Below are 27,051 nucleotides of genomic sequence, written 5' to 3'. Positions count from 1 at the left end.
GCAAGTATATCCATACCATACTACAGTCTCAGATACACAGATGTGTATGTCATTTTAATGGAAGGCATGGATACAAACCAATCTAGTTAAACCGATACACAAGGCTATGTTTAGGGCTGGTTTAAGTCAAGTGAAACCACATTTAAGGAAGAACAAAATGAATCCCTCAATAACTTTCCTCTGTTCCTTTTCTCTACTCACTATTGCCCCAGAAATAATTGCCAACACCAACAGCATTTACCGTGAATGTCACAGTATCTCTCACCTCCACACTTACCATGATTCCAGAGTGATTAATTATTATTGTTTCTGGTCTTCTGAAGATCATTCTGCATACATCAGCCCCAGGTATGTGCAGTTAGCAAGTCACATTTGTACAAAATGCAAGGTTCGTAACTTCAAAACTTCTCCCCATCTGAACCCTGCCCCGCATAGCAGATGAAAGTGTCCGTCCTCACAGTGTCCTGCCATTACATCCAGGGCTTAGCCAAGCCCTGGTACCATCCTGAAAAGAGGCTGCTCTCTGTCTGGGCATACAAGAGATAACCAAGTTGACTTTATCAGAGAGACAGGAGCATTTCTGAAGAAGGGAAGTAGAGAATGATCTAGTACATGAAAGGTCAAAAACTACAAATTGGGCCAAGAAGTAAGAAACCATTGGTAAAGAGGGGAGATGGGAAAAAGAAAAATGAAATTGTGGTGGAAGACAGGGAAACTCTGTGGAGAGGGTGGGATGTAAAGGCAAACCTTCTTCTTCACGCCAGCATTCCCTCTTGTGAACACTATATAGAAATGTTGGCTGCGCACCAGTGTCAAATACCTGCCCACAAGGATTAGGGAAGAAACTACAGCTTCTCATCTGGCTACAAATAAGAACTACTGTTAAAATTTCATCTGAGGTAGCTTTCCTTCCAGTCACCTGTGTCTTTCTAAGCCTTTGTAACGGTCCTGTCTCTCTACATGTTCCAGATACACCCTTACTTTTGCTTTTACCTAGACTGAGCTTGTGTTAAGGACAATTTCAGGGCAAACTGCAAGCCCAAGCATACCCAGTCCATGGGTATGATGCATCTTAAAATGAGAGACTGTAGTATTCTTGAAGCATTCAGCATGACAAGGTGTCTGAAAGGCAAAGGGGATCTCTTCCACACACGGCAGGTCACGTAGAGAATTTCTAACACTGCAGTGTAGATGGAAAACACATCTGCCAGCAGCTAGCGTTAGCCAAGGGAGCTTTCTGGCAACAGGGCGATAGGGGGAAGAGCATCAGTGCCAAGGGAGCCTGAAGCAATTGTGCATGGAAAAATTTCTGGGATCTCTCTTACGAATGACACCACACTAGTCAGTTGACCCACAACTTAACCCAACTTCCTTTATCTGAAAGGTGCACATAAATCACACTTTGGACTCAACTGCAGCATACTTGCCTTGCTAATGTTTCCAGGCATTGGTTGCTACCACCACCTGCAGTGCCTCCATACAAACCTCTCAGTCCTTGAAGTCCTTGCTTAATGCAGAGGAGGAGAGCAATCACAAGCTGAAGCTGCAGTCAACACAAGATACCTGAACATGAGGGTTATGCCATGTGCAACAGTAGAGTCTCACCAGTCAGCTACAGGCAAGAGCTTTAAAGTAGTCTGGGCAACTTGATGGCTGCCATTACCTGACCACATCAGCAGCCTCCAGCTCTTGGCATGGTTGGGCTCAGACAGTAATAACCTGGTATTCACCATCTCGTTAGAACAGATGTGGCTGAGGGTCCTCAGAGCTTGTGCCTTGACTTTCTAACAAGGATGGGAACCACAAGGTGATTTGCCTTTTTACATTTTGATGTGTCAGCACAACGTTAGTATTCTTTGAGTGTAAACGCATCTTAAACAGCTCAGCCCAGTTCCACCTACAAGCTAATTTAGCTTATCATGGCCACAGATATGGGCTGCAGGTTCAGCATGGCCAGCCCATGGCTCAGAGGCTGTACTCAGCCCAGCAGAACAGCACCTGGCCCACAGCCTCAGCCCAGCCATCTTCTCCCACCTTCAGATGTGAACAGGACCTAGCGTGAAGGTCAGATGCTTGGGAGTGATCAGTGCACAGCCTTGCTGACTGGTCTCATAGGGGAGACACAACCCCTCTTCTGACACGCCCAACATGTCAGCATCTCCACCGTGTTGACAGACATGTGTTCAAGCACCTGTGGGTGCGGGAAAGATGGGCTGTGGCAACTAGTCATTCACATTCACCTGGCTCATGGCTCTCCTCCTGGCTCTTTGCATGAGCTAATAAGCCCTCCTGAGAAGCAGTTTGTATTCACTTGGGCTCAGAGCCATGATAATGCAGCTCTCCAGCTTTCCAAATGGAGCTGGCCGGGAGCTGGCATGTGTCTGGCCAGCATGGAGCACAGACAGAGGAGCCTGTCCATGCAGACATACTCTAAGTCACTCCTGAAAGGTCTGGTGAAGGCTCCACAGACATGTACACATATGTAGAGGGATTTTCTAAAGCATGGGAGAGACTAACCCTTCCCAGCTTTTTGCAATGTCCTACCCTTGGACAAAACAGTAAATAAAACTGATGGCATGCATGCAGGAAACAGATTTGAACAAAAAGGTCCCCTCCCTGTTCTGTGCACTCACACATGCATGCACCCTAAGTACAGCTTATGAAACTTACTCCCTGTCTTCCAAGTTACTGTGCCTTTGGTTGCAGAACAAAAATTAAGTACTTGCCCAAAGGTGGAAATCTGAGATGGTTATGAGGCAGGGTTTGTGCAGATTGCCAGGTGATATGATTGATTATGAGGCCAGAGGGTGCCACTGTAATTATCTGATCTCATGTCCTTTAAGAGCTAGGTCTAGCACAAATCTGCATTCATTCCTGCTTCAAGCAGCTCATGCCCCAGTCCTGCCTGATGCTTGCTTGCATCTCCAGGCATCTAAATGACACAAAATCAGGTGTCACTCCTGCTTTCACATATCATGACAACTTCTGTCTTGCAAGTATAACTGACAGCCCAAGGTCTCTCGTCTGATGCCTAGTTTTCAAAAACTCAAACCTACAACCTTCAGAAGGACTGAGAGATTCATCATCATATCCTTCTTGCACCACCACTACCCCTCTGAGTTCCTCCTTCACCACTCTGGAAAGTGAAACAGCTTTGATGCCTCTCCCTCATCCTCTCACCAAGCAAGGGCAGGGACACGTGGTCTGTGATGTGCTGGACTCTTTCTTCATTCTTTCCCCATTTCTAGGAACGAAAACTTCCCTCTTTCATGGGAACGAGAGCCGTTTCTGTCTTCACAGAGTGTAGCTGCCTATTTTCTCTCTAGAGCCCTTGGCCAATTATCAAATTATGAGTCTGCTGGTAAAATCTTTAAAAGGCCCAAATGAGACCCAAAATCTACCACATGCCAAGTTTCTGGGTTGGTAGGGGAAACATTAAGAGTGCTTTGTAGTTCTTTGATATACATCTCACAGAGCACAAAGAAGATGGTTACAGCTATAGATTTAAGGAGGAAAGTATGTACTGTAGGGTACAAAAGTGAGGAATGAAAGGAAATTTAAGGTTAGTAAGGGTCTTTTTTATAAGATTCTCAAATTACAAGAATCACTGGAATTAATGGTAAATCTAGAACAACCCAGAATAACACTTTACTTTCCTTTAGCTCTTACAGATTTCTGCAACACAAACTGAGCAGTCAGAAAGTTAGAGATAAAACTTACCTCAACCATAGAATCATTTAGGTTGGAAAAGACCTTTAAGATCATCAAGTCCAACCCTTAACCTAGCACTGCCAAATCCACCATTAAACCATGTCCCTAAGTGCCACGTCTACATGTCTTTCAAATACCTACAGTGACAGTGACTCATCCACTTTCCTGGGCAGCCTGGTCCAATGCTTGACAACCCTTTTAGTGAAGAAATTTTTCCTAATGTCCAATCTAAACCTCCCCTGGTACAACTTGAGGTCGTTTCTTCTTGCCCTATCGCTTGTTACTTGGGAGAAGAGACTGACACCCATCTCACTCCAATCTCATTTCAGGTAGTTGTAGAGAGCACTAAGGTCTCCTCTGAGCTTCCTTTTCTTCAGGCTAAACAACCCCAGTTCCCTCAGCCACTCCTCATAAGATCTATGCCCTAGCACAAACCAGCTTCGTTGCTTTCTAGCACAAACACGCTCCAGCACCTCAATGTCTTTCTTATAGTGAGGGGCCCAAAACTCAGCACAGTATTCCAGGCACGGCCTCACTAGTGCTGAGTACAGGAAGACAATCACTTCCCTAGTCCTGCTGGCCACACTATTTCTGATACAAGCCAGGATGCTATTTGCCTTATTGGCCAGCTGGGCACACAGCAGTGTATGCTCATATTCAGCCGGCTGTTGACCAGCACCCCCCAGTCCTTTTCCACTGGGCAGCTCTCCAGCCACTCCTCCCCAAGCCTGTAGTGTTGCATGGGGTTGTTGTGACCCAATTACAGGACCTGACAGTCATTCTCCAAGATAAAATATTTTCAAGATCTAATGGTAAAAACCAACTCTTTTTTCTAATGTGGACAAGAAGTACAATTCAGAACATCTGATTTCCATTCCCATCTTTATCCAGAGAGCTTTCTCAAAAGTCAGAGACAACTTTTTCTTCCCAGTCCCCCCAGACTGTCTTTTGTACAAGGGTTTCTGTTCCTCATATAAACATACAGTATTCTTAGACCAACTCCATGCTCTCTCAGGAGAAGGCCCGTTGGACATGACTTTCTGTCTTGTGTGCAGACAGTTGTAACACAGCATACACAACACTTTCCTGAGCTGTACATCAGATCCTACAGAAATGTCTCACGTTTCCCTTCTTCACGTACAGACAGATCAAATCTCCTCCTAACGGGAGGATGATGAGCACCCCACTTTAGCAGAGAAAATTGCTCATTAATGATAATTATGCACTGTCCTTCACATTTACAACCGTCAGACATTGACAAGAGGGTCATGTAATGAAAGATACCCCTGAATGAAAACAGGATGCGGCACAAATCCTTCAGAAAGTCACAACAGAAACTGCTGCAACTTTGCAGCTGAGATTAACTGAAATCATGGCAATTTCTTTGGTGGTGACAGAAGTAAACTGAATTGCAAACCTCTCCTGCCATTCTTGATGAAGTCTGTTTTGGGCCAATACAGGTCCTGGAAGCTCCAGCATATTAAATTATTAAAAAATACAATAAACAACTATAAAACCTGAGAGGCACTGTGGTTCAGAATTTCTGAACTGAGGGAAAATGTCTCAGTATTGTGGCAAGCTCAAAGCACATGCCACTTTCTACTCCTGACAAAATAATGGGCCGCTCTGAGGAAATTGTGCAAATCTTCAAAGTATAATTGCCACCCTCCATTCATTCATGTGAAATCTGATCACCACCCAGAGATTTAGCCTTCAGTAAGTAGGCTTCAGGGTAAACAACTCCCTGGAGTAAGAGTGCTTCAGGCTCCTTTCAGGTCATCAGGGAGTGGCACAGACTTTGACTCTCAGCACCTTGTGTCACATCTGGAAGGGTATTTCAGCTTTTCACTGTGAAAGATAAGACCTTGAAGCACCAGAAACACCCCTTTCCTAAAGAAAAGCTGTCTGCAGCTCAACCAAGAAGAAGCTGGAACAGTTTGTTCCCTGTTGCTTCGTTTAGATGAGGCAATCTACTAGCCATTTGAAGTATGCAGCAGAAACCAGCTCTTGATCCCAATAACTCTGGCAACAACTGCTCTGTTTCCAATCTCCTCTTCAAGGTCAAAAGAATCAAGAAGATAATTGAGACCAAATCCAGATATCTGACCTCTGCCAATAGCCTAGACCGTCCACAATTGATTTCAAAAGGGAAGCAGCATCCAGATTATCCTGGTGGCATGGCCGAGAGAACCGATGGCTGCCGTCGGGCGGCAAGTGGCCAAGCAGATGTATTCATAGGTTGTTCAGCCTTCTTTGACATCAGCAGCTCCGCTCTTTTGGGAGACGTTATTTGGGGGATCTGGGATCTCAGATAAAGCCAAAAGGATATTAATAGTTATCTTTCTGCCTCAAGGCACCTCTGATGCCTTCAGATGAAGTTCTGGAGGGCTCAGTCTTCCCTCTGCTTACAAATGTGACACCGATACACATTTGTGCATTCATGATACTGTTTTCAGACGGGTGCAATCAGGGCAGCTGAGCACCACACCTGGCATGTAGAAGAGTATATCAAAGAAGAAATGAGTAACAAGAAGTACAGGCAAACTTTGGCAAGACAGAGGTGATACCTGCCCAAAAAGAGCGATGTTTACAGACAGAGAAGCTGGAAAAGCAGCAACACCTCAGCTCAGGGTATCTGTCTCCCATCTGCTGATATGTCATGCAGCCTTAGGGTCTGTCTGGGCTTATTGCTACTACAACAAAACATTGTTCCTCTCCAGCAGTAAATGAGCAGATTGAACCTCTTCCACACAGAGAAGAGGGAGCCTTTTGTCCATATCCTTGCAGACACAAGACTGCAGCGTTATGATGCTCCCTCTCAGAGGAAGACAGTAGAAGCCGTTCTCAATTGCTCTTTGCACACGCGTGCTGCTCTAGAGATAGCAGCATACCCGCTGCTACCAGAGATAGCAACAGCTGTCTTATCGGTGAGGAGCATGCCCTTCTTTTCCTCCAGTACTGATTTAGACTAACTTCAAGATTTTGATGCTAATCTCAACAACCATTAATGAAGATTTTACAGACTCCCTAATAGGTGGCCTCTCTACCTCAGGTCTCCAGTGCAAGATCAATGGAGATGCTCAAGTTGATGAAGAACAGGTGGAATCTACTGAAAGCAATTGGTACAGTCCTCAGCAAAGGCACCTATTAAAGTGAAGAAACCCGATTTGAAAGGAAAGCTACCATGAGAACTCACCAAGATGTTTGACTCTTGCAGACTTGGTGTGCATGTATCAAAACAGTAATGTAATGGTGAAGTAAAAGTTTGTGTGCTGCAAACTTGCCAATATACCACATCGTGTGACTGTCATATTCGTCCTGAAATTCTGCTTAGGAGGCAATTCTTTTTACGAGCTGCCATGGTACCTGCAGTTTTACTTCTTGCATAATTGTCAGCTTTTATAAGAAGGGTCAGACACTATTCTAGCACTGTCACAGTGCCTTTCCAGTCTCTATGTCCTGGCAAAACTTACAGTCACTGATAGCAATCTGCTCATCTCAATATACTGTGGGAAACTGTATATCACATAGGAGCCAGCAGTGGCTCTTTTTACTCTTGGAAAGTGACACAATCCAGAGTTACTGGAACTCTTATTTTCTTTTTCCCTCCTCTTTTTTTTTTTTTTTATGTTCCCTGTTAAAATCAAGAAACTGAGCCACATATTTTTAATAATGAGAATCTGGATGAGGTTCAATCTAAATTTTGAAAATATATTCCAATTAAAGACTTTAATAGATTCTTGGCTTTCCCCACATCTCATTGCCATGTGCATTCAATAATCCCAAGCCCCCTTTTTCCCTAGTAATAAGTAGACTGCAGAGCGGATGACATCATTCTCCAGAAGGTCAGCCTCTTCTGGACTGCCATTTTCTGAACATTTTTTGCAAAGTTTTTTTTTTAAGGGACTTTTCTTTTTTCAAACTGGCTGAAGATCTGCTGTGATTGTGTCAAACATGGTGCTTGCCCTTGTAAAGTGGCAATGATTTTCAGATTGCGTGCTCCAAAAGAGAGGTTTTGTATTTGGGTCAGAGGGTTTCACTGGCAGAAAGGGTATGTTCTTCTCCTTGGTAGGAGAATACGGTGACCACGCAGGTCACAGACCTGCAGAGACTTGATGATGTGCTTTACTTCAATGGCAACACGTGCAAATAAAGCTAATGGACCACTAGGGTCAGCCGCACCAGGCATCTGTCTGACTGGTCGTGATATCAGGCTCTCCAGTTTGTGTGGCAGCTGAAACCTATCATTGTGTAGATTAGAAAGTTATTTAATCCCCATATGAAACAGCTGCATCCAGCACACTGAGTATCGATTCGGTGTGTAACTGTGGCCGTTGCTCAACATACAGCTTGGGCCAAACAAATGAGCAAAGCACTAGGATGCATGTTGAATGGGAGAAAGGATAATGTGGAAAAAATTATAATACCTTTAGATAATTGTATCATGTGGATGCATCTGGAATACTCTGTGCAGACTTGTTTTTAAAGAAATGATTAAGGACCTGGAAAACTTCCCACTTGAAGAGAAATGACTGGCGCTATTCACTGTGAGAAGCACAGAAGAGGGACATAAAAACCTGTAAAAAAATTAATTGTATGAAGAAGGTGTATGAGGGGGAACTTCTGTTCTCCTTATCTCATAACATCCCATCTCATAACAAAAAGGGATGGACATTCAGTTATAGTAGAAGAATCAGAGCCACTGTAATGAAGGACGTTCCTCACAGCTGTGTCATAAAAACATGGAAATCACAGTCACAAGAGTCTATCAAGGATGGGTGACACAAAGCTACCATGTATTCTTCTCTCTGCAAGATAGTATAGGCCATAAAGATTAGTACTTGATCTCCTTTTTTATTAACTATGCAAACTGAGCTTTCATTCTCAGGCATCTCCTCCAGCCAGCAAATCATTCTACTTTTTTTTTTTCCCCTGAATCCTCTTCAATCTTTTTCCACCCTTTAAAAATACATACAGTAGGAGACTATACTGTAATGCCAGTTTGCAGCTAGGAAACTGTCTCCGCACTGCTTACCACTGTTTTTTTTTCTACGCCAGAGACGGCACGTCCCTTTTTACCACAGTACTACATACACTGCCCCTTGCATGTGCAGTGGCTTATCCACAGAGACCTCCAAGTTCTTCTCAGTGCCAGCACTTTCCAGCACACTTGGTGGGTATGTATGTTCTACGTTTTGTTCCTAGACACATGATATTGTAGCTGGCTGAACCAAAAGCCATGCCTTGTTTGAATGCATGCAGGCTACCAAGAAATCTCTGTTGCTCTTCATACCTTTGTCCCCGTCATTACTGACCACTTTGCAGTCTTTATGAGATTTGTACCTTTTAGCAACTGCACTGTTTCATTTAGTTCTGGACAAATTAGTACTGGAACCAATCTCTGCAGAGCAACACTGGGCCTGTCATTATGGGATGGTGTTTTCATGTTTATCACATCAGCTTTGAGATCAGTCAGATACTCCTTTCTTAATACACGCTAATGCTAATTTTTCCAAGCTGGCATATGTGGCAATAAATTAAAAATTTTGCTTTCCAAAACTGCATCACATCTATGCGGTTATTTCTATCAGTCAAATCTCTAACTTAACCAAATAATTCAGTTGGATTTGTTTGACAAAATTCTTTTGAAAAGTCAGATAACAATTTTATTTCATGAAAAAATTACCAAGTGGCAAAATAAAAGCTAAGAATCCATAGCAATCTGTAGCACAGAAAAATCTGGCTGGAAAGCAGTAAAGGCACCATATTTATACAACTGAAGTCCCAAGATCCTGCCCCAGAAAGCACCATTTTTTCTACCACCGTAAGGGAGACTCATCTCTAGAAAACCAAGGCCAAATTCCACAGTTCCTACAGGGGACCTGTTCAAGCAGATCACTAGACTTCATATAACTAGAGCCTATCGCTCTTTTCCCATCCACCACAGACAGCATCTCATTTCAGTACCATTATGTACTCTCTCCCTCCTCACCAGGCTGAACAACCATAACTCACTCCTCATCGGTGATGTTTACTCCTAGGCATGCGGTCACTTTTGCTGTTCTCATCTTGTCACTCTGCATTAAGTATGCACTCCTCTTAAGCTGCAGGGGACACATCTAGTCCCGAAAGCCTCCTGTAGCCCCAGTGCAGTTTCCCAACTAACAATTCAAGGGATAAAATGGAGGCTTGCAATTCCTCAAGTGTTTTTTTAGAAATGACACAAATTCAATGAGCTTTGGAGACAACAGCATGATCTAGAATTGAAGTGTCTGTTTATTAAAATAATAGCCTGAAAACTTCTAATTCATATATATGCAGGGGTATGAGATAACAGCATGCAGCCCAGAGCACTGAAGCTTCAGGTGGGAGAGAGGAGAAGAGCCCCAGGCAAGTCGCTTACATGAAAAGACTGGCCAAGGCTCAGAGGATCTGAGGTGCAATAGCTTATGCTAAAGTCAGCTGTTAAACACCAGTGATTTACTCACCTGTCATGCAGTTTATGTGCTTGAAAGCAAGGAGATGAAGAGGTATGGGCACGGTACATCCTAGTCATCTTAGGTTTGGAGGGAAGAATCACATGTGGCTTAAAGCCACCCCAGCATTTCTTGCTCTTTCTGCCAGCAACTCCAAGGCCTCCAGACCAGCATATTTGTGCTGGACCTTAGGGGCTGTCCTGGCAGCCAGAAATTAAAATAGAAAGTGTTTGTACCTGGGCTTTGCACCTATCACTGAGACCAAGGGTCAGCTTGTTACAGCAGCCGCTGGAGAGGTAAGCACTATGATGGAGAGAATATTTCTGATTTGTTATTTTGATGTTGTTTTGCATAGATAAATGAAGAGCTCAAGAGCACTGTTGTGCAGGAAGTTTTAAGTTTTGAGACCGACCTGTGGACACAAGGGCTGCCCTAAACCCAGTGGTCTGTGGTGCAGTGGTGGTGGTCCTGCACAGAGCCGGTTGGTCACAGGGTACTGGCTTGCTTCCTAGCTTTTCAGCTGCCAAACTATATCAAAACAAGCTAAAAATACATTAAATATTTTCCTTTCCTAATATTACCTTACCACGTAAGCAATAGCTGGACTTGCCACTAGGATGTTATCCGATAACCGATGGGAGGGGAGGTGTGCAAGCCCGAATAGGGGGTGAGACAGAGGAGGGAGGCTGCTCCAGCGACCGTGACCAGGAGGAGAGGCTGTTATGTTTCTATTTAGGTGGGTGATGAAAACGTTTCTGAATCCCTGTTTTAACCCACCTCTGACCACACGCCTCACTGCAAGTGCTCCTCGACACATGTCCCTGAGCTTGTGCAAAACCTCTCCTTGCCCTGTAATGGGCAGCCACTGCTGTGGCCCTCCCTCTGCAGGAGACCATGGCACCCCCAGATGGTTTTGAGATCTAGAGGAAAGTTTTGGGGTGATGTCAAGCTCAAATATGAGAGAGGCTGGAGAACGTGCTACACAGGGCATGCATTTGGTTTCAATTGCTTGACCTCACAGGTGTCACGTTTGAACACAGCTTTGGATTGTTTCTTTTCTTACATTTATATTGGAATAAAAAAGTACCAGGCTGCCCTGATACCTCTCTTCCCAGTGATCACTGTGTTTTTAACTAGAAATAGCTGCAATGAAGCGAATGGGGAAGTCCTATCAGTGGGGGGGGAAAAAAAAAAAAGTAACACAGCCTGAAACTGGAGATGAAAGCCCTACTTAACAAATGAGAGATGTAAAGGGCAGAAGCTATGAAAAGACACAGCATGAACAAGCGGAAAACACTTGGCCTACGCAATAATTCTTCCCAGCCTTGTACTAACAGAAAATCTCTCCAGCAAGGCCACCAGGTTTTGAAAGCGAGGCAGCATGATCCTGGGGGGAGGCACATTTCTGGTGTCCTAAAGCTTCCAGAGGACACAGGCCTCTTCCCCGTATGTTACCACACAAATGGCAAACTCTAACTGTAAATGGAGAGCAATGTGTCTGACATGCTGGAACTTTTCCTCAGTCTCCCTATGCTCTCTTCACATGTAACTCATGCCATGTACTTGATCCAGTTCTCCTAACTCTGAACTCCTTCCTGCTCCTCCTTCTAGTTCTTATGTGCACTGGGGACACCAGGGCGATGAAGCAGCTGTGCTGCACCTCATAAGGCACAGCCTCTCCACCATTTCCATCTATCCTCTCTGCTTGGTGTCCTTCCACAGCAGTCAAGAGCTCAACGAGGTGCATGAACTCGCCCTCTCAGCTGCCGGACTCAGAGCAGAATGCATCGCTGCTCTTACGCCCTCTCCTCCTGCTCTTTGTATAGCTCTTTGCATGCCCTTTGTACGCTCACCTTGCTGCTTCTGCATGGTAGTGAAGTCTTCAAAGGTGAGAGTGCGCACTGGGGGCCTCCAGAAGGCATAGGTCTCCATAATGGCCTCCAGCCCTGTCCTGTGCAATGAAAATAAAACAAGGAGAGAAGAAGAATGTCAGTCAGTTGGCAAAGGTATCGGTGCTGGGGGAAGAGGGTTCTGACCTCGTTTGACAGGCTGCCAGTGGCCACCGAAAGGTCACCTTGGCATTTGTGAATTCCTTATGCGAGCAAGCTTTCCTGCACAGGTGCTAGCCACTAAAGTAAAAGGAAATTGCTCCAGCCCAGGATTTTAAAAGCTCCTAACAGTCTTCCAGTGTTTTTTTGTTTTTTTAGCAAGGATACCAAACTTTTTGTCTGCTTTGCAGGGAGCACATGACCGTCAGCTCCTCAAGGTATGCTTTATCATAGAGTGGGTTTCCACACTTTGTGGATGCAAGCTGTGATGCAAACAAGGGACATCTGGGATTCAGCCTTCAGAATCAGAGAAATTTTGTGAATTGCCTCTCCCTGCCACCTCCTAGTTCTGGACATTGCTTTGAAGTGCTATGGGAAGCTGTTCAAAAGGGAATCTCCTTGGTTTCAGACTTCAACTAGAAATGCATAAGACGTTTTTTTATAAAAGATCAGTGGCATCCGTGCTTTGGGTCCCTTACTCACTGCAGAGACAATACCAAAGAGAAAAAGCCAAAAATCACGTGAGAACTTGTCCTCTTGAAGGGCTGGGGTCTCAGATTTGTTCTTGTTTTCACCACAGAATGCTAGCTCTACTGAAAGTCTCTAACTCCACAGGCTCAATGAGGGCATAGGTGTATTATCAGGGAAAGACCCCCATGTTCTTTACAAGACAACCCCCTGGAGTTTCTTCCCAGGAAAGGTTCTCCTGTGTGGAGGCTACACATTGCTCTGTTCCCCATTCCTTGCTTTCCCCTGCCTCTCTTCCAGCAGTAGGTTATAGCCCTCGCACTGCCTGAACACGACAAGATGCTTCGTCAAATGTGAGAACGTATCCCCTTTCAATGCAAAAGGCTCTAACATCCCCAGAGCCTCTCGTGAGTGTTGAGCTGATACTGGAGCTGCCTTTTGCTTCTGAAAATGTCTTTCTGCACGTGCCTCCACTCACTCGGTTAACTTTCCAAAGTCTCCCCGGAAGCTCAGATGCTTTAAATACATTGGAGTTGGCAAACCAAACTCTGTATTTTAAGAGGAGGTTTAGAAGAGAGGTTGTTGCATGGTGTTTATTAGCTGCTAAGCTGTTAGAAGTAGAAACAGAAGACATCTCTGCATAGCAGTCTCACACAAGCGCTGAGCACATTACAACAAAACTATTTGGTTAATACAGTGGCCTCTGCCAGCTCGTGGAGCTCGGAGACAACAAGGCAGCACAGAACGTGAACCTGTCTGCTAAGCTGGGCTCTGTGTGCAAAAGCAGCTCTTCGACTGCCGGTACCACCCCCAGGATTTCCTCTGCTCCCTGTGTGAGAAAGCCACACATGTTCAGACTCCATCTGCTTCTTGACACACGCAGACAGGAAGAGAATGGTACCTTTTTACAGCCTCATAAGCGATCCCCAGCCCAAAGACAGAGGGAGGACCTTCCGCTACCATGTATCCAGGGGGCATAGAAAGCCCTGCGCAAGTCACAGAATCACAGAATCACTAAGGTTGGAAAGGACCTTCAAGATCATCAAGTCCAACCGTTAATCCAGCGCCACCATGATCCCTAAACCATGTCCTGAAGCTCCACATCCACGCGTTTTTTGAACACTTCCACAGATGGTGACTCCACCACCTCCCTGGGCAGCCTGTTCCAATGCTTGACCACCCTCTCGGTGAAGAAATTTTTCCTAATATCCAATCTAAACCTCCTCTGGAGCAACTTGAGGCCATTTCGTTTTGTCCTATCGCTGGTTACTTGGGAGAAGAGACCAACACCCTCGTCGCCACAATCCCCTTTCAGGTAGCTGTAGAGAGCGATACGGTCTCCCCTTAACCTCCTCTTCTCCAGACTGAACAACCCCAGTTCCCTCAGCCGCTCTTCATAAGACTTGTGCTCCAGACCCCTCACCAGCTTTGTTGCCCTTCTTTGGACACGCTCCAGCACCTCAATGACCTTCTCGTAGTGACGGGCCCAAAACTGAACACAGGATTCAAGGTGCGGCCTCACCAGTGCCGAGTACAGGGGCACGATCACTTCCCTACTCCTGCTGGCCACACTATTTCTGATACAGGCCAGGACGCTGTTGGCCTTCTTGGCCACCTGGACACACTACCGGCTCATGTTCAGCCGGCTGTCAACCAGCACCCCCAGGTCATTTTCTGCCAGGCAGCTCTCCAGCCACTCATCCCCAAGCCTGTAGCGTTGCACGGGGTTGCTGTGGCCAAAGTGCAGGACCCTGCACTTGGCCTTATTAAACCTCATACAGCTGACCTCTGCCCATCGATCCAGCCTGTCCAGATCCCTCTGCAGAGCCCTCCTACCCTCCAGCAGATCAACACTCCCACCCAACTTGGTGTCATCTGCAAACTTACTGAGAGAGCACTCGATTCCCCCATCCAGATCATCTACAAAGATATTGAACAAGACCGGCCCCAGAACCGAGCCCTGGGGAACACCGCTTGTGACCAGCTGCCAGCCGGATTTAACACCGTTCACCACAACTCTCTGGGATCAGCCATCCAGCCAGATCCTCATCCAGCAAAGTGTAAACCCGTCCAAGCCACGAGCCGCCAGTTTCTCCAGGAGAATGCTGTGGGAGATGCTGTCAAAGGCTTTACTAAAGTCCAGGTAGACAATGTCCACAGTCTTTCCCTCATCCACTAGGCGGGTCACCTGGTCATAGAAGGAGATCAGGTTGGTCAAGCAGGACCTGCCTTTCATGAGCCCGTGCTGGCTGGGCCTGATCCCTTGGTTGTCCTGCACATGCCCTGTGAGCACTCTCAAGACGAACTGCTCCATGACCTTCCCCAGTATGGAGGTCAGGCTGACAGGTCTGTAGTTCCTAGGATCCTCCTTCTGGCCTTTCTTGTAGATGGGCATCACATTGGCAAGCCTCCAGTCATCTGGGATGTCCCCTGTTAACCAGGACTGCTGATAAATGATGGAGAGTGCCTTGGCAAGCTCCTCTGCCAGCTCTCTCAGTACTCTTGGGTGGATCTCATCAGGCCCCATAGACTTGTGAGTGTCCAGGTGGTTTAACATGTCCTTAACTGCTTCTTCCTGGATTATGGGCGGGTTATTGTGCTCTCCATCCCCATCTTCCAGCTCAGGGGCCTGAATACCCTGCGGATACCTGGACTGGCTATTAAAGACTGAGGCAAAGAAGGCATTAAGTACCTCAACCTTGTCCTCGTCCTTGGAGACAATGTTTCCCGCCATATCCAGTAAGGGATGGAGATTCTCCTTGCCTCTCTTTTTGTTGTTAATATATTTGTAGAAGTATTTTTTATTATCCTTTGCAACTGTGGCCAGACTGAGCTCTAGCTGGGCTTTTGCCTTTCTAATTTTGTCCCTGCTTGACCTAAACAAGATCCTTGTACTCCTCATGAGTTGCCTGCCCCTTCTTCCAGAGGTGATAAATTCTCCTCTTTTCCCTGAGTCCCAGCAAAATCTCCCTGTTCAGCCAGGCCAGTCGCCTTCCCCGCCAGCTCTTCTTACGGCACATGGGGACCGTTTGCTCCTGCGCCTTTAAGATTTCCTTCTTGAAGACTGTCCAGCCTTCCTGGACTCCTTTGTCCTTCAGGACTGTCTCCCAAGGGACTCTCTCAACCACTGACCTGAACAGGCCAAAGTCTGCCCTCCGGAAGTCCATGGTAGCAGTTCAGCTGACCCCTCTCCTTACTTCGCTCACAATTAATTGAGAATTCTATCATGTCGTGGTCACTAAGCCCAAGACGGCCTCCGACCACCACATCTCCCACCAGTCCTTCTCTGTTTGTAAACAGCAGGTCCAGCAAGGCACCTCCCCTGGTGGGCTCACTCACCAGCTGTGTCAGGAAGTTATCCTCCACACACTCCAGGAACCTCCCAGACTGTTTCCTCTCTGCCGTGTTGTACTTCCAGCAGATGTCCGGTAGATTGAAGTCCCCCACAAGAACAAGGGCCAGCGAATGCGAGACTTCTGCCGCTTATAGAATGTCTCATCTGCCTCTTAGTCCAGGTTGGGTGGTCTGTAACAGACTCCCAGCAAGATATCTGCCTCATTGGCCTTCCCCTTCATCCTTACCCATGAGTACTCGACTTGGTCTTCACAATCATTGATTTCTATACAATCAAAACACTCCCTAACATACAGAGCCACCCCACCACCTCTCCTTTCTTGCCTATCCCTTCGGAAGAGCTTATAGCCATCCACTGCAGCACTCCAGTCATGAGAAGCATCCCACCATGTTTCTGTGATGGCAACTACATCAGAGCTGTCCCGCTGCACAATGGCTTCCAGCTCCTCCTGTTTGGTGCCCATGCTGCGTGCATTGGTATAGATGCACTTGAGCTGGGCTATCGATTTCAACTCTGGCACGCCACCCCTAGGCTCATCTCTAGTGAGCCTGGTTTTATCCCTTCCCCCTTCAAATCTAGTTTAAAGCCCTCTCGATGAGGCCTGCCAGCTCATAAGCTAGAATCCTTTTGCCCCATGGAGTCAGTTGCACTCCATCTGCTGCGAGGAGGCCCGGTGCCATGTAAACTGTCCCGTGGTCAAAAAACCCAAAATTCTGACGACGGCACCAGCCCCTGAGCCATGTGTTAATCGGCTGTGCTTTCCTGTTCCTTTCAGCATTCTTCCCTGTCACTGAAGGGATTGATGAAAACACTACCTGTGCTAGTATCACGATGCAACAAGACCTACTGTTGAAAGGACCTGCCTTGATGGTTAAAACCAACTAATACATCCATAAATGCAGACTGAAAGTTCCAGCTGTGCTAATCCAGCTGCTCTCTGTCTGCCACAAGGACCGTGCAGAGGAGTAGGAAGGCCAGCTCACTAAAAGCAGTGTTCACACAGTCTGGCTCAGTCATTAGATCCCCGTGCACATAACCCCACTGCACCGCCATCTGACTTCTAGCTCTGCTCTCGTGACTCCCTTCCAGTAAAATCCAGCTCCTAACAGGAGGTGGCTCAGGGAAACAGGAAAGGCAGGTTGAAGCTATTACCCCTGCCTCTGCCTGGAGCCTGCATCGTTCTCAGCTCAGCTTGACTCACAGTTCAAAGTTTCCACCTCTCTGTCTACTGCTTTCTCCTGTATCAATACATTTCTTGCGAGTACCATATAATTTGTACTTCTAAAACAAAAGGGAAAAAGAGAATAGTCAGGAGATAATAAAAAGAAGGAATAAAAGAGTAAATCAGGAATAATGCATTGCTTTCGGTGGTTGGACTCCACTGTGCCTGTGAGGACACAGAGGGTAAATGGCAGCACTGACTGTACCAGAAGCAGCTTCCAAAGCTGCTCTGTTCCTGCCCTGTATGCCAGGGAAAGGAGCAATGCCACCAGGGAGCCAGTCTAGAACAGCCCCTTGGCTGTGGACACGGCCTCTGTCACCCTCCCCTTCCCACACTGCAACTGCTGGCAGCAGCACCGGCTTCGCAGATTGCCATGTAATGCTCCGGGCAACACTGCAGCCACAGCTACCCGAAGAACGGATGCCAAACTCCACAGTTGGCTTAAAGCCACCTCTTTCCTCGTCCTGCCCCAAATGAGCATCCTTTACTCCCCCAGAGGTGTGCACATGTTGAACAGGTATTGTAAAGCACCCTGCCTAAGTTATGTGGGTGGCAGAGTTCAAAGTTTTATCCAGTTCTCCTATAGAGAAATTTAGGTTCCTGTATACTAGATCATCCTTTTTTTCCTGGTTTGGTTTTTGTTTTATCTCTGCGCAGAACAAACGCTGTGGGTGTTTCTGAATTTGTATGTAAGCAGAACACATCCTTACTGAACTTTCAGATTCTTCCATGCATCAGACAAGATCCATAAGACAGCAGCCTCTTGTGCTAACCTGCCAGGCACCTACCAGCCCACCTATGCACTATTGCAGAAAAACAATGTGCAGCCATGCAAAAACAGCTTGGCTCAGAGGGCACAGGATGCTCTGTGTGGCTGATTTTACACCTCTATCCCTAACCTTTCTACATACTTCTTTTTTTCTTCCTGTGGTGTATTCTCATTTTTGTAAAAATAAATAAATAAATAAATAAATAAATAAATGGTGGGATGAGAGGGTGGGAATCAAGAAACTCCACTGCTGTCAACTCTAACAACCCTCTCTCCCATAGCAGTTTATTACATTAGTGTGGTACCAAGAGATCCAGACCACATCACAGACCTCTGCCACAGGACAGAAAGGCAATGCTTTCCTAGCCAGCAGAAATACTAGACACACTGTGTGTGTTCCAACCCCTAACAGGGCAAACAAACTCCACCTGGCCAATGCAGAGACATTTTGGGACAGCAATAAATGCTGACAAAAAAAGAATTGTTTTCAGCATTTCTGAAATCTCAGCAACTTCTTTGGGGCTTTGGTGAGGGCTGCTGGTACCAAGTGTGCTGAACATTATCCATGCAGCATCCACTTTTGCTTCCCAAGAACTGCACTGAAAAATGGACTTCTAGCTGTCTATCAGGCCATAAACCCTCCCCTCTCACACCATCTTTATGAAGGAAGTAAAAAAAAGTATCAGAAGAGGACTCACTGCCAAGCTTTATTTTAATAAGGTCAGTCCTTTAAAAGGTATCCAAAATTCGCTCTCTCTTTTTCATTCATTTTTTTATTTTTAGTGCTATAAAGTTTTAATAATAGGCAATAAATGAAACAGTTCCATTGTCTGAAAAATGAAAAAAGATGTACGAGATATCTGCGCACCTCCATAATCCATCCCATATGGCCGACCTTGCCATTCCCGCTGCACGCAGGATTCAGGTCATCGTTTCATTGTTCACTGGGGAAGCCAAACTACTGGCTCCGAGCGCCCTCCTGGCTCTCTTACCCTCGACAAAAGCTCAAAGAGGATTTCCAGCACAACCAACTTTTATCCATCTCAGCTGCCCACATCTGAAAGGAAAATGCTATTGCTTGCCTTCAGCTTAGGTTTTTTTTCTTCCCTCACCCTGCTGGGTTTCCTGACTGTTGCCCCTTCTGGCTTCCTCCTGGATAAGGAGCTCCCGCAAGCATCCCACTGTCAAATGAACTTTACTCAGTCTCCAAAAATAGGCTCTGTGGCATTAAACCTGCACCCTCACTTCTCAAACATTTGGCTAGCTGAGCTCCACACGCCAAAAACTCTGGTTCTCAATCTCTTGAGGTTCAGGAAAGCAACCAGCTAATACCTGCCTCGTACGTACATTACGTAGGTATCCTTTCATCACCAGGACCGCTTCTCTTGTTTCACTTTTACAGAGGCTTTACATGCTTTTGCAGATGAAACAAAGAGGGACCAAAAAAAACATGCAGAGGGAATCTCTAATAAGTGGGAACTAAGCCTCGGCCATCTAACACAGGCTAACCTATCTCCCTAGTTCATCAAGACTAAGGGCCAGACTGCTGAACACCGTTAGTTAACACGGTTTGAGAGCTCAAAGACTGCAAAACAACGTCCAGCTGCCCAGCTGTTTGCATCCTTCCCTCTGAAATACCTCGCTGCTCCTTCTCCCAGCGCGAGGACCGAGGCAGTCAGCCGTGAAGGGAGGCAGCCATGCAAACAACTGAAGGAGATCCAAGGAGGGATCTGTGAAAAGATCCCCCCCCGCCAGATGGATACAGGATCATGATGGGGTGCCCCAGAGCGGCAGGTTTTTAGCAGTCTCTTGTACTAATGAAGGGATACCACAGTCATAAGGAACCATACGGGAAGGGTGTGAGCTGACAGAAGTGAAAGATTTAGAAGGGAAACTAGTTTTACAAACCACAGTCAATCCCGAAATTTCTGCAGCAGGCAGCAACAGTGAAACACTACCAGAATAAAAAATAAGTGAAGGAAAAACATCCCTCTCCATTTCATGGAAAAGCCTCAACAAAAAGCAGAAAGGAAATATCCTAGGAAAGAAGTGGTCTAAGAGTTCCTCTTCTCCCACCATACTGTTTTTGCTAGTGCTTTCTTTTTTTTTCTCTGTCATTTGCTGGCAAACTCTAACCGTGGCTCTGATTCAGTATCCCGATGTCACTGGGATATGATGCCCTGGAGCAGCCTCAGATATTGTGTGGACCCTGCTGCTGTCGCACTTTTTTTTTTTTTTTTTTTATTTTAAGACCTTATACAGAAAACCTCTTGGACATATTGCCTGCTTCACAAATGTCTCCTTTTTCAAATTACCCTGTTTCTTTTGCAGAGGAGGCCTACATTTTCAGTGGGACATTCTCCAGCTACAGCCTGATGCACCAGGGCTGACCGAAGCTGTTGTGAGGATGTGGGAAGCTACAGAGCATCATGATCATCGCCCAGGTAGCCCACTGACGAGATTAGGAAGTCACAAGGGGAAGAGGAGACAGCCAGCACAGTTAAGAAAAGTCCCATTTGGAGAGTCCTTTCCACAAACAGCTTGGACCTTAATGCTTTTCTATCTCCTGTGTGTACATCTATGCACGTGTCCACTTTAAAGGGAGCAGCTGAGCCTTAGAGTGTCCTCTGCTAGCTGACAACAGCGGTGCAACCCTAGCCAGACCACTGCTTGTGAGGCAGGCGCCTGACTGCTATATATGCTTGCAAATACCTTTGCCTGTTTTTTCTTCCTAAAGCCTCAGGCTGCTCTCTTTGATGTGTAATACCTTAAAGATTTTAATTCCTCTTTACATCAGCAGAGAGCCTTACCGAGCCCTCCCCACAGCTGCAGCCATGTAGCAATTTCCTGCCCTTTCTTAAATCAATGAGCTACAAAGATCAGTAATTCCCAACCTTTTCAGGAAACTGTTCAAATTCGCTGGGCTAGGACCTTATTAATGCCTTCCACGTTAATCTAGCCCACCATGTACCTGGAACTGCACCAGTGCCTCCAGTGCAGTATCTCGCACACAGGGCAGACCTTGTACCCAGGGCACTACGTCCCCCACACAGGAGAGGAGAGCAGGGTAAAAGTCACATATGCCTCAGGTATCAGAACTAACGCTCATGGCGGGAATTAAATAAGGGCGGCAACATCCTTTTGCAGAGCTACAGTAAGATGAGAAGAGAGGAGCTAAGCTAGGAAGTCGCTGGGTCAGCGAGATGTCGTCTTTGTGCTTAAAGACTTTGTCACACCGATTTAAAGGATACCCTCGTCATTTAGATCTGAAATATTTAGATCTGCTGCACATTCTGTTGGGTTCCTGAACGGCAGAAAACGTTGAAACTTTTTGTTTGGACTTTCTTACTCTTTTTTGATAACTCTCTAATGTCTTTTACTAATACTTTTTTTTTTTTAATTGAAGTTCCTGTTTTACTATTGTGTTGTTAAAATATAACGTATTCTAAATCATGTTTAAGGTGTTTCACTTAATCTTTTCATAAAAATCCTGACAAAATTAAGCGACAGGGTCAAAGTGAAACAATTTGACATCACTGGAGAAGAACTGAAATTGTTTGAAACTAGAACGTTTTTGCACTTTTATCCTGCAAACCTGTCAGAAACTCAATTTTTCTTCTAATGTAAAGCAAGCATTTGTGCTCCAAGATTTGGAATTTCCTGTGAAAATTAAAATTTAAAAATGCCTTTTGGCCAGCTCTACATATAACAAAGAACAAACAAAAGTGTCTAGGTCCCCCCTCATACAATTTTCATTATTTTGCAGAGTGTTAGCCTATCACCTATTTGTCTGATTTACAATCTGCAATCCTCCATTTTTCTATCTCTGTTCTTCATTTTAGTAAGAAAAAATATATTTTTTTAAGAAACTCTACAGTCTCTGTACAAGTTCATTTATTTTCCCTAATTCTTTGGTTATCATGGCACCATATCAGTAATACATGAGCAGTTTACTAATAACTGATCAGAGATACTAAAGAACGTTTTAATTGTGCTTCTCAACAACAAATGGGAAAGCTCAGAGGAACATGAAAATAATAGAAATGAGCATAAATAAATTAATTATCCAGCAGGAAAAAAAATAACATGAAAACATATATACAGAAGAAAACAACCTTGAAAGTAGTTGTAACAGAAGGGGTATTGAGGTAGCAGTGAACAGGAAATTAAACACAGGACAGCAACAAAATTAAAAAATGCTCTCAAGCAGGAAAGTGATAAGCTGCCCTTACAGATATGTTGTCTAAGAATTTCTAAACCCCTCTGTCAGTGTTTGGGACTGCAGGATCCAGGCAGAGGTAGGAGCAGCACTGGAGGAGACTTCTGTAAAGAAACAGGGTCAGTCTAGCTGGCTAGCCTGGAAAATATCTTTCTAAGGAAGCCATCATTATACATTGGATCTGTTTAGGCAAAGTAAAACAGTCCTTCTAATTCCTCTGAGAACTAGTCTACAGCAAACTTCTCCTGTAAAAATTAATGAGGATCACAAAACACCTTCCTTGGCCTTAGACACATGCCCTGTGCACTCTTCAGGGGAAGGAGAGGGGAGATCAGTGAGGAAACACAAACAAGCTCTTCTTACCTGTTTCTTCCAGAATCTCTGAAACCTTTAGCAAAGGGGTTTCTGTCAATTTTTAATCTGGTGATCTATAAAGGGCAAAAAAGACAATTAATTGAGCTCTCCAATTTTTTTTCTTTCAACAAATGAAGATGACTGATGATTATCACTCTCACCCAAAGCACCTGCACGATGATCTTTCAGACTTATTTCCCCAGACGCATTAAAGTTGCCTCTCCGTTACCCACGAACAGATTATCTGCTTAGCAAATGAACGGTGCCAGAGGCAGAAACCTGGCAGCGCTGGGAAACATGGCACAGCGCTGGGGCTGAGAAGCTGCTCCCCAAGGAGAAGCACACCTTGGAGCCGGCCCCAAAACCCCAGGAGCTGTCACCCGTCAACAGGCCGGCGGTTCGGGAAGCAGGCATACTGCTCAGGTGTGGCTGGTGTCGGGGTTACCCCAGCCTCGACCCTCTTAGCTACCCAGCAGCTGGATGCACTCATGGATCATCAAAGAACGCTAAGGAGAAAAGGCCAAGCAGAGCACAGGCTACAGCCTCCAAAGGCGGCAGCTGGCCACCCCGTCACGTGCACAAGGCGCTGCTCTTCTGGGCAGCATCTGGGTGGCCCTTCAAGGGTTTTCTTGTCTGGAAAACTTTTTTTTTTTTCTTTTTTCCCCGCCTCTAAAAAATGACACCCAGACTGAGTGCTTTTTGGGGAATCTTCCTTCCTGCTTTATCTTTAGACACGAATTCCGTGTTGGTAAATATGGAAAATGATATTGGGATTTTGACCCTGCAGCCCATGGTATCTTACTCCCTCTCAGCTGTTCCCCAACCTGGTGCAGCATGAGAGCTTCCCTCTGCCAGCCTTACCTTGTCCTGGAGACCCTGGAGTGGTCTGGAGTGGAAAGAGAGCAAGATCTCCATATCCTATCAAATTTGGGGTGTTTTTGCTGGATCTGCTCAAAGGGGACTAGTTTAATACGGACTGATCTGAAGCGGATTTGCAGGTGTTTTGCTTCTGTCAGAACCAAGGCCTTACTCTGGATATTAACCTCAGATCTGGAATGCAGCTCCTATTTTTGCAGAAGCTTAATTTGTGAACTTAATTTCCGCTAGCCTGACTTTGCAGCTGTCCTGGGACTTTTGTGTACAGAGACAGATATGTTCTGTGGAGGATGGAATTACAGCAGAGGGAATCCCTGTGGTGGATTTGCTAACATTTTACAATTGTTTCCAGAGATGCTTCTCCCGGTAAGGCAAAGTTTTACAGCCACTGGAGGGCATGCAGGCAGATTCAGGGTATTCAAATTTATTTTTAATGAAAAGGTTTCTCCAACCCACCAGAATCTTCTTTAATGGTATTATAAAAATGCAACTCCCAATTTTTTTTTTTTTTTTTTTTTTTTTTTTTTTACAAAACCCCCAAATGTTTGGAATTCAGAGAGACAGGAAGATGTTTCAGTGTTTCTTTACAGTGAGGTGGCTTACAGTGCCAGTGCCTGACAGACATCCCTCCCTTAGCACCTCCCTTACCTGTGCAATTATGTCTTACAGGTCTGGTCATTAGGGAAGAACAACAGGCTTATTTCCTGTCATTTCTTCTCCTTGCTCTATCCTCTTTCCATGTCTGGTGTACAGCTAAAAGTTTGTGTTGTGTTGCGATATTTTTTTTCTGCTGGAGTAGTTGATCCATTTTGGATCCTGATTTAAGACAATTCAAGGGAACCAGACTGAGAAAAAGTTAGGAGTGGGTATCCAAAGGCAGCCATGGGAGCACTGTCAGCACACGTGCTCTCTCTTACATGTTGCAAAATAAAAACTCTATAACAATTCACTCAGTTGTTACAATTCATAACTGTAATAAATTGGCTAAATATTACAATCTGCCCTAAGATGATCTGACATGGGCCTGTCCCTCAGTGCAAGAATACTAAATATAATGATGTCCACTGAGTTCATGAAGTCATTCTCCAGAAGCACAGAGGCTGTAATGGAGAAATATTTACTTCACCATTTCTGATTCAAGACTCCTCTGCACTTTATATAAGGCAGAAAATTGTATAACCTATTTTCCTAACAGGCTTGACAGTAGATTGTTTTTCTTTCAAGCTGGCTTGTATCTTCTTTCTAGCTTATAACAGTACCTCTCTAAGTGGACACATTATTAACACTTTAACAAAAAGCCTCACCAACTGAGATCCTGTTTCACATGGCTGGGAAAAAATTATGTTACACGGCCCTTTTAATGCCCTCAGAACCCCCACCCCAGTAAGGAGGGGAATCGCAGGAAAGGGAAAGGGGATGAGCATGCCTGCAGACGTGATGAAGCAGGCCACCTCCTCCTCAAGGACTAGGACACCAGCTTTCACTGGCCACTGAAGAAGGGGGAGCAAACGTGTGTAATCCACAGCGAGCCCTTTCCAAAACTCCTTTCTTTGCTCGTGTCTCAAATGCTCACGTTCTCAAATGCTCACATTTTCCTAGCAATTAATTTCCGCTAAAAGGTATCATGTCCTTGGGGAAAATATAGATAGACAGGGAATTTTGTAATCAAACACTTGTGTGGACTGAGATTACATTTCTTAGTGCCATGGAGTTTAGTTTAAGAAAAAGGGCAGAGCTCAGTAGCCAAGGCCTCTGCAAATGGGATCCCACTGTGGCAACATCTTTCTCTTACGATATCAGGAGTCAATAGTAACACTCTCCACTGGGGAACTGTGCAAGATCCGAATCAAGCATGAGTTATGCATGAGAATTTTAGTTCATATGCAATACATGGACTGCTGCTGCTTACGTTCAAAGGCTTCTTTTGTCAGCAAACTGATGAGGTTCCTCTTCTTTAAAACTTCTTCCTTCATTTTAGCAGTGAAAAAACCTCTACGTGTTTCCTCTGTGACAAACAGATCTCGACTAGTTGTACTGCCTTAAAATTACAGTGGGGACGGGACACTGTAGTTTGTACCATGAGGCAGCAAGGAAAAGTGAACACAGTACATCTCTTTATGGCTGATCTCACCTACTCACCTTACAGTAAAAGTTGCAGGCACCTTATGCATAAGACAGTTTCATGGCTAGATACCTCATGTCTACACACTACCCCATAGCAAACATTTTCTTTTTGTACAGAAAAAACAAACAGTGAGCCTTTAAAGTGTACACTCTTCTTGAGCTATGTTTCTTAGAGAGGTTAATGTCTCAAACACAAAGAGCGCACTGATATTTTTGTGAACACCCAACATAAAAGGAGCCTGAAGGCACACAGTTTTACCTGTTGATTTTGGTAGGCTGTCACTGTGGTGAAAACAGTCTCAGGGAAGTTGAAGGTTTTCACCCCATCTCCTGAAGGAACTGGCTTTGTAGGAGAAAGATCACTGCTGAAATCCTTGCGGATGACATGAACACGAGGCTGGTACTTATGCATTGAATGTAAGATTATCTGAAGAGAAAGCAAAAGGAGAAGGAAAAGAGTTTTCCCACATATTCAACACTACATCCAGATGTATAAGGAAGCAGGAGTGGAATAAGTGCTAACAAGAAAGTTACTCTTTTCTTACAAGTATGAGATGAAGTTTGTGCTATTGTGCTACAGGAATAAAGCGGCTTTATTGCTTTATAGGGTCCGACAACATTTTGAAGAACAGCACTGAAGTAGGGGAAAAAAAGCTCCGTAACTCTGGAGAGTGGCTGCAGGCATGCATGCCCAGCAGGATACAGGAGCGTCAGAGCAGCAGCATCACCCTTTCTGGCTGCGAGGCTGGGGCAGCAGGCACCACGATTAGCTTCTAACTTACATGGCCTTGATCATCAAGCTCGTTGTTGGTCAGCTTGAGCTTGTCAAAACTGACCACCTGCCTCATCCAGGTGTCTCCAGAAGCCAGCGAGTCGGGGTGGATGTAAACCCTCGGGGGCACGGGGGAGTCAGCATTGCCAGCCACCATCCACTTGGAGCTGTGATACACATACCTGAAAGAGGAAGGGGGGGTGACTAAGGGAAGTTGTCACTCACTCGAGGAACATTTCCAGGGCTCCCCCTCCCCTGCCACCCTACCGCATGCACCCCAAGCTCTCATTTGCCGTCAGGGGAGAATATGCTTTATTGCAACCTCCTACCTTCTAAATGAAAGCCAGATTACCCCTGAGCCACTTGTTCAGACTTGATTCCTTATTAAAACCACCTTTGCAGTTATTTTCCCTGTAAAATTCGGCCACATGTGCCTTCACAACCCCTTAACCCTCTCTGAGCCGGAGTAAGAGGCTAGAAAATACGGGTAAACAAAGCCCTCTCTGAAAATATTAGTAAATGACCATTAATTTCTGGAAATCTGCACTGGCTGCCATGCCGGACTGTGCAAAACACATGTGTCTTCATCCACGAAAGGCAAAAAAAAAGTGCAATGGATAGCAACAGAACAATTGATAAAACAGAATTCTGGTTTGA

The 27,051-nt window shown here is 45.3% G+C and overlaps 1 protein-coding gene across 1 annotated transcript in view; it reads right to left on the bottom strand.

The window, feature by feature from the left end:
• TBX15 (T-box transcription factor 15) overlaps positions 1-27,051 on the bottom strand; it is a gene marked incomplete at its 3' end in the record, with an annotated part of 105,489 nt that overhangs the window by 4,443 nt on the left and 73,995 nt on the right. The window contains exons 4-7 of the mRNA XM_082004838.1: positions 26,405-26,576; positions 25,882-26,049; positions 22,632-22,696; positions 12,041-12,138 (exon numbers count right to left, since the gene is read on the bottom strand). Coding sequence (XP_081860964.1) covers positions 12,041-12,138; positions 22,632-22,696; positions 25,882-26,049; positions 26,405-26,576 — 503 coding nt within the window. The remainder of the gene's footprint in view (positions 1-12,040; positions 12,139-22,631; positions 22,697-25,881; positions 26,050-26,404; positions 26,577-27,051) is intronic.

This window comes from Phaethon aethereus, assembly GCF_964289735.1.
Source record: "Phaethon aethereus genome assembly, chromosome: 1".
NCBI classification, from domain to species: domain Eukaryota; kingdom Metazoa; phylum Chordata; class Aves; order Phaethontiformes; family Phaethontidae; genus Phaethon; species Phaethon aethereus.
The sequence above is the reverse complement of the archived record's forward strand: the minus strand, read 5'-3'. Positions and strand labels throughout refer to the sequence as shown.